The sequence below is a fragment of the Phragmites australis genome, chromosome 12 (assembly GCF_958298935.1).
Source record: "Phragmites australis chromosome 12, lpPhrAust1.1, whole genome shotgun sequence".
In the NCBI taxonomy this organism is placed as follows: Eukaryota; Viridiplantae; Streptophyta; class Magnoliopsida; order Poales; family Poaceae; genus Phragmites; species Phragmites australis.
In genome coordinates, this window is record NC_084932.1 from 32,680,913 (window position 1) to 32,689,224 (window position 8,312).

Genomic DNA, 8,312 nt, shown 5'->3' on the forward strand with positions numbered 1-8,312 from the left:
TTTCAGTTTAACCTGCAGGCTCCGCGCTAGACACATGTTGATAAGGTTTTCTCACAACAGTATATGTTGAGAAAAAAAAAGCTCATTCATGTGACATATGGCAAGTAAGGAAAAAAAATCCTTTTTTCTATATTTGTGAAATGGCAGCCTGATCTACGCTGAGTGAGATTATGAGAGCAGTTTTTTTTGTCAGTGTGGGCTGAAAAGGGCTGGAGGTAACAGGGCCTCTCCAACCCATTGATTGATATCAAGGCCCATGAGCCTCGTCTCCCTCCCTGCGTCAAAGCCCTCGCCCTCGATTCTCACCGGCGCCGCACGAGTCTTCCGCCACCTTCTCTCGTCGTCGCTGCTCCTCCACTTCTCGCCGATGTCCTCCCTCCTTCTCAGCCCACCGCGGCTGGTCGATCACTCCAGTCTTAAGTTCCTCCGATACCAATAAACACACTCCAATCCATCAGTGCGCGTTGCTCGGTGAGAGTTGAGTGGACATGTGGCGGCGGCACCAGGCCCTCCTCCGCCGCATCCCACTGCTGAAGAAGGCGGTTCATCCTCCAGCAGCATGGGCGGGTGGTGGGCTTGGCTGCTACTACGGGTCTGGATCTGCGCCGGAGGGGAGGAAGGGAAAGGCGGTGCCTTTGCAGGTTTCCCATTATTTCCGATTGATTCCTCTATTCGCCGTCATATCCGCTAAGCTTACTGAGGTGTGTGTTGTATTGTGTGGATTTGGTATTTCCGGCTGCGCGCCAAGGGTGGCGACGGCGGCAATGGCTGTGTCAGCCTCAGGCGCTCCAGGTCCGACCGCCGAGGCAGGCCTGACGGTGAGGGAGCGCCTCCATCCACCCCTGTGATATGTATAGTTTTATATGGTTATAATAACTCTCCATTCCTTATTTTCCCTTCATGAAGATAAATCTTTCTTCTGATAAAGTTCTGAACGTTGAGATATTCTTAAATCGTGATACAAGGATGACTCTCTATTTTGTTCTTTTGAAACCATCCAGTTATTTAAAACCATTGTTGATTATGTTGGATCAAGTATTCCGTTTGATTGACCTACAGAACATGTGCAAAGTAGATGTTGCACTGCGCCACTTACAATTGGTCAAAGTAGATGGTTCCCCAGTTTCAGTTGGTCAAAGTTCGTTCCGGCTACCTAGTCTAATTTTAATGCTGTGGTGTCCAGATTTATATCATTAACAAATGTCTGGAGCAATCGGTCCTGATCAGGTCTTCAAAAAAATACAGGTGGCGATGCAGGAAAAGGTAGTGATGTCATTCTTGAGTGCTCAAGGTCTATCTGGGATTTCAGTGGCTTGCAGCATCACATGGTATGTTTTGGAAACATCATATTAATTGTCTGTTTTGGCCTGAGTTAGAACTGTTAGATATGTTTTCTGCACTGATTCTGTGCTCGATGTAAGTTCCTCTTTTGCAAAATATTGTATCCTGATTGAAAATTTTAGCTTGTGAAGTTTTGATTTTATTTAAAATAGAAAGTTCCAACCCTGAATTTTATTTATGAACCTAAAGTGTCAAACTATACATTATGTTGTAGCCTAATATGATATGAAGCATTTGAAATATGGAGAATTCATTGATACCTGACTTTAAGCCTGCGTAAATTTTGTTTTCAGAAAGCAAGTGGAGGAGGCCATGGAGTTTCTAAGAATCAGATAGGAAGAAGAGGTCCTGACAGGGTTGCCACGAGTTCATGTATTTACATGTCCTTCTCAATCTTATTAAGTTTATTATTCAAGAGAAAACTGACAGTGGTATATTACCTTCTGTTCTAATGTCTGACAGATTGCACAAGTACCAGTAGGCACAGTGATTCATCGAGTCCAAGGGGAGCAACCTTCTGTTGCAGCAAATAAACCAACCAGAGTTCTTGATCCTTGGGACATCCCTGATGATTCTGCGGAACACTCTGCATCCAGTTTGAATCAGATTGAGAACACAAGGATGAAAGGTTTGGATGGTAGCTTAGCCCATCGGCATACTGCCCCTAAAGATAATACTGATAGAAATGAAGCTGAAAAGAGAAGCAACTGTCAGTCAGAGAAGCGACCATACTTTCATGCATGCTCCAAGACTGAGTTCTCAAACATTGATTGTGATGTTATGGGTCAAAAAGATCAGACTGATAACGAGGATAAAGAATTTTGGGAGGATGAAGACGAGTTCAACATAGATGATGACGAGGAGGAGGTAGAGGAAGAGAGGGAGGAACAAGAGGTGCAATATTCTGTTGCCGAAATGACAAAACCTGGGCAACAGTTGATCATAGCACAAGGAGGGGAAGGTGGACTGGGGAATGCTTTTATCATCAAGAACATGTGGCTGTCCAAAGAGAACAGACAAGAGGAGACAACCCGCTTGAGTACCAGACAGCCAGGAACTGAGACCTTCCTTATCGTGGAACTGAAGAGCATTGCAGATGTTGGTCTTGTTGGATTACCTAATGCCGGGAAGAGCACATTGTTGAGCGCTCCCTCGAGGGCTCACCCGGAGATACCCGACTATGCATTCACCATACTGAGGCCCAATATTGGTAGCCTAACCTATGAGGACTACTTTTCAGTGAAAGTGGCTGATATACCCGGTCTGATCAAAGGAGCCCACGAGAACTGTGGTCTGGGCCGTGCTTTCTTGAGGCACATAGAGCGCACCAAAGTTCTCGCCTATGTGCTTGACCTGGCTGCAACATTGAATGGCAGGAAGGACGTCCCACCATGGGAGCAACTGCAGGATTTAGTCATGGAGCTGGAGCACTACCAAGAAGGCTTGACAAGGCGGCAATCATTGATTGTCGCGAACAAAATAGACGAAGATGGGGCCGGAGAAATGTATGAGAAACTAAAGAGGAGAGTGCACTGTGTTCCAATATTTCCAATATGTGCCATCTTGCAGGAGGGGGTACCAGATCTGAGAGTTGGTCTAAGAAACCTTATGGATGATGCCTTGGATCCGCAGGGCATTGACTTGAGAAATATTGTTGTCAATTGAGGTTGCAGTTTTTCCTCAAGATACCAATGCAGTGGAGAAGTGTTCTACAAATTCCCACCCCCCCTCCCGCCCCCTCAGCACCGAGGCTTAGATGCAATAGACATTTGTGTCGCAAATTTTCTGACCTTGTGATTCTTTTTCATCTTTTGATGTGGTACTTATGACAATAGGTCATTTTCAATGTTTCAGGAAATCAGTGTATAATAATATCAAACGGTTACTAGTATGTAGTATCCTTTCTTCGTCTTTCAGAAGAGCAGAAATATGTATACTAGCTACAGATGGTTCTTTCTGGTTGTACATACTAGCAGTAGTAGTAGCTGAAACATTAACCTTGTTCAGAAAATAAAGATAACTACGTTTGCACTTGGGAAGAGAAATGTGACCATGTAGTGGATGTCCTGTTTGGTTCTTTAATGCTGAAGATGGGAAATCTCCCACGGACTGTCTGGTGGAGCTGTACTCTACTCACTAAACACAATCCTGTCTAGATGCCATGGATTGCTCTGCTGGTGGTGTCTACTGCTAGGCTAAGGCAACCAGGAAGAAACGGAGCGAGTTAGCTCCGGCGAGCGATGCGGGTTCCATCCAGCCCTGGCTGTGGCTGGCACAGGTGAGGTCAGTTCTCTTCAGCCTCCTCCATGCAGAGGCAGAACTGTTGCAAAGACAAGCTCATGGACGGCCTGGCCTAATGGTCCATCCGTTAGCTGCTGCTATATCTTGCTGCACGCAGATTGTAGCCTAAATTCCTTTTGCAGATTGGAGTAGTTACTGTAACCGAGTGCTGATGAGCGCGAGGCCAAGCAATTCCTTTTTGGAAGAAAAGAAAAGATTCGGATGGATTGCAGTACACATGTAAGTAAGCTTCTCTAATCCCTTCCCTTCCCTTCCAGAAGAGAGTTTCGCGAGCAACCCAGGAAAAGATCCAGATTCAGTTCAGGTGACTCTGGAGTGGCAGATTTAGCTGGCCTTCCTGTCCCCTTTGTAATATCACCGACAAGAACACGATAAAAATACCACTGTCAACAAGCCCGTCTAGCTCAGTCAGTAGAGCACAAGGCTCTTAACCTGTGCTCGTTGGTTCGAGCCCCACGGTGGGGGATGCATAATTTTTGTACCTTCGGTCGAATTATACCATGCTTCTACCGGTTACCAATGTAAAATAAGTAAATTTAAAAAATCTACAACTATTTTGATATATCTCGAATTTATATGAATTTCGGCAAAAGAATCGTCAAGATCAGAGCCTGAACGAATAAGTTATGACTCCCGAAAGATTTAATCTAAAATTAAATTGAGAAAATACGAAATGGATGGGCCGGTCTGGGCTTAGGCTACACGGTATTGGGCTGTAGAGTACTGGCCCGCTCAGGTTTGGGTTGGCTAGCTCGCGGGCTTAGAATTTGGGCTGGCCCACTGGGGCGAGACCTTTGGTGGCTGGGCCGGCTGCTACTGTGCTGAGCTATGGCCTACTCGGCTAGGCCGTGTGGCACGCGGACTGCGGCCCGGCCACACGCGTGCGGGCGCACGGACAAAGCAAAGCGACGACGAGGGAAAGGTCAGGCCAGCGGCGAGCGATTCGGCGGAGCCGCGATGGTAAGCGCACCGGAGACGCGCTATCGCCGAAGTTCCACGACGGGAAGCTCATGCCGGTGACCTAGGCGCTACGAGGAACTCGGCTAGGGGCTCCTTGATGGCGGCCGACGATGGGAGCGACACCAGATGGCGGCCGGAGCAGACAGCAGCGGCGCGAGAAAATTGGGCAGCATCACCCCTGCACTAGGAGGGCCCAACCTACAAGGAAAGAGGGCCTAGCGCCCTAGGCTTCACGACACGATGGCCGAACAACATACGCAGTGGCACATGCACACCGGCGGCGAGAATTTGCATGGCGGCGGAAACAAAGGCACGGTTGCACGCGGCTACATGAGAGAAGAAGGCACGGGGACGGCTACACGCTAACTAGGAGGGTTGGTGAGGGGGCTGGGATGCTCACCGAGAGCAAGAACGGCGACTGGCAGGGTAGCGGCTGATGATTCGGCGAAGAGGCAGCAGCGGTGCTCCTCGGTCGAAGGCTCGGACGGCCTCCCGTCGGGCTTCTGGTCGACGGAGAGTGGCACTGGGACGGCGTCATCCTCCTGGAGCTCCTTGGCAGCACGTGGGTGGCGGACCGGCGATGGCGAGCTGTGGTGGCGAATGGCAAGGGTGTGGCGGTGGGGTGGATCGGAAGAAATGAGGAGAGAGAGGACCGATGGCTCTATTTATAGAGTGAGAGAGAGCAATGAGGTGGTGCAGCGCATGACGTCACGCGGTCATCGGCGAGCAGAGTGACGGTGAGGTGGCGAGGCGGTGCCCACCTCATTTCCTGCGGCATGGGCGCACTGTGCCATCCATGCGCTTGCGCGTGCACGAAAGTCGCGCGGCGTCAAGTTCTCGGGCTGCGGGAGAGAGAGAGCTGAGAGGGGGGCGAAGGAGCGGGAGAGCGCGGTGGGATGGGTGAGATATGGCAAGTGGCTCAGGCCGGCCGTCGAGGTGGCGAGGGACAGCGAGGCGCACGGGAGGGCATGAGTGGGCAGGCCAGTGCGCGAGTGTCGGTGACACAGGAACCATGGGTCTCCGAGTCCCGAGGCCAGAACAGCAGAGTGCCACGTGGCGCCCTCCCTCAGGGATTATCTCCCTGAGGTGCAAGAAGACCAAGTCCCGGGAGAGGGTGCTCGGGGCCATGAACAGTGGCCCCAGAGTGCCCGAGTTCCCCGATGACCCTAGAAGACCAAGTCCCGGGAGAGGGTGCTTGGGGCCATGAACAGTGGTCCCCGAGCGCCCGAGTTCCCCGATGATCCTAGAAGATTAAGTACTGGGAAGAGAGTGCTCGGGGCCACGGGCAGTGACCCCTGAGCGCTCAAGTCCCCCAACGGCATTAAAACCCCAGTTCCAGGAAGAAGGTGCCTGGGGCCACGAGCGGTGGCCCCCGAGCACTCGGTTCCCCGAGGACTCAAGAGAAAGCCAGTTCCGGGAGAGAGTGCTCCTAAGCACTCGGTTCCCTGAGGACCCGAACAGTCAGTTCCGCTAGAGAGTACTCGGGGCCGTGAACAGTGGCCCCCGAGCACTCAGTTCCTTGAGGACCAAGAAATGGCATTTTCGGGAGAGAGTGCTCGGGGCCGAGCACTCGGTTCCCAGAGGGCCTAAGAAGCTCTCCGCCGGTGGCCCCCACAGAGGTCCAGCGGTGAGGTGTCAACTGGTGAGAGACCCGATGCTGCATTTAAGAGGGCGCGTGGCCTGTCACTCCCAACTGCTCCCCCCACGCCTGCTGTCAGCCCCTGCCACGGTCTGGCAGGGAGACGTGGGGATATTTAATGCACGGGTCCCATCCCGCGTCATCCGGCGCGCCTCGGGATAACATCGCAAGGCTCAAGGCGCCCCACCTGCCGCCCTGCTGTGTCGGATTTGCTCTGACCGAGCGGGCGTGCCGGGCTGTTCAGTGGCTGCCCGGTGGGCCCTCCCCGCGGCGCCCGTTGAAAAACAGCATGATGACTTACAAGACCGGACGGGGCACGTTTTCTACCCTCCCCGTCACCTCGCGCAGCAGCCCATGATGGCTGTTATGGTGCCTCGGAACTCGCGCCACCCTTTCTGGGCACGCTACCACCCCGACGACTATAAAAGGGAGGGGCAGGCTCCCAGAGAAGGAGACGGACGGACGGACACACACAGATAGAGATCGAAGAGCCCCCGGACACCCGGCGAAAGCTAAGTGAAGAAAAGAAGCTCAGATCACTGAAGAACAAGGAGCATGAAGCTCTAGACTAGACAAATATTCTTGTAACCCAGCAAACACTCAGAGAAACGTCCTGAGAGCATTTATAGCACACACGGGAGTAGGGTGTTACGCTCAGTGCGGCCCGAACCTATCTAAAAATCCCCCGAGCATTTACTGCATTATGCATTCGATTATTCCATCCCACCTGCCTCGCTTTTACTCCCATTTATTTCACCCGCAAAATGAATTCAGAATCATCCCCCGGCCGAATCCAAAGGGGGTCCCTCCGGATCCCCGCTTTAGGAGTTCACCCTCCGACAGCGCGCGAGCAAGTCGGAGGGGTGCGCAGGGGAGTTGGGCCGGTGCGGTGGTTGCGGCCTAGGTGCAGAAGAAGAAAGAGGGAAGGGAGCCGGGCCGGCTGGGCCACGCAATTGAGAAAGGAGAGGGGAAATTGGCCCGGGAGAGAGAAAAGAAAAGGGAAAACGAAAAAGGGAATTGGTTTTGGGATGGATTCAAAAGAGATTATTTGAATTTGGATTTGAGTTTGGTCTTAGCATAAATTCAAATGGGGACATTTGAATTGTGATTTGGATTTGGATCTTGAGATTTTGAAGATGATTTGAATCAAAAGATTCGAATTCAAATTGCAATTGAGCTGAATAGAATCTAAGAAAAGATTTGAAATTGAGAGACATTCAATTTCAAATCTCCACACAAAGAACCATAAAAACCATAAACCAATGCATATGAATCAATTTAACGCAGGGATTATTTTGGAAGTAATTCTAGTGCATTTTGGAATACCTAGTCAACTCAATATATTTGAATATATATTTTTCCTTGATTTTAGTTGACTTAATTAATCACCAAAAGTTTTAATTTGGAGCGAATTTGTAATTAATTAACATGTTAAAACTCAGGATGTTACAGCTAGCCTCCCTCTTCCTCTTCCCCTTCCTCTTCCCCTTCCCTTTCCAATTGGTGGTCTTCCTCCCCCCCCCCCCCCCCATGTCAATTGCACTAGCACTTGCATTTGCACTAGCACTAGCACTAGCACTTGCACTTGCACTTGCACTTGCACTAGCACTTGCACTTGCACTTGCACATCATATGAAAGGAGTAAAAATGTGTTAGTAGACAAGTTGATGGTAAACTAAGCAAAAATTAGCAATGATTAACTAAGCAAAAATAAATAAATAAATATCAAGAATGATAAAGTAAGAATGAGGATTAATGCAAATGAGTACCAATGTATGACTTACTTTGACGTGTGTGCAACACTTGGGTCATTGCTCCCCTCTCCTGATGTATTTTCTGAAGATGAAAGCCTCCTCTTTTGACTAGCGGTGAGACCTCCTTGGCAATGCTTGGCTGTATGGCCTAGTTCATGACATTCAATGCATTCTCTTCTCTTCCTAGTGCCTGCCTCATCAGATGCCTTGATCATGGATACTCTAGGTCTTCCGAGTTTCCTTCGTAAGCCCTACAACTACATGTCTTCTGCTCCAAGTTGATTGCATGCCTAATCGTGGACACAGTTACTTCAACT

The 8,312-nt window shown here is 50.1% G+C and overlaps 1 protein-coding gene across 1 annotated transcript; it reads left to right on the forward strand.

Moving 5' to 3' along the window:
- Positions 1-249: 249 nt before the first annotated feature.
- Positions 250-3,367, forward strand: LOC133886110 (probable GTP-binding protein OBGM, mitochondrial). The gene is made up of 5 exons (XM_062325839.1): positions 250-649; positions 718-818; positions 1,246-1,328; positions 1,635-1,697; positions 1,804-3,367. The coding sequence occupies exons 1-5, from the start codon at positions 489-491 to the stop codon at positions 3,004-3,006; spliced, it is 1,611 nt and encodes a 536-aa protein (XP_062181823.1). The 5' UTR covers positions 250-488; the 3' UTR covers positions 3,007-3,367.
- Positions 3,368-8,312: the final 4,945 nt, after the last annotated feature.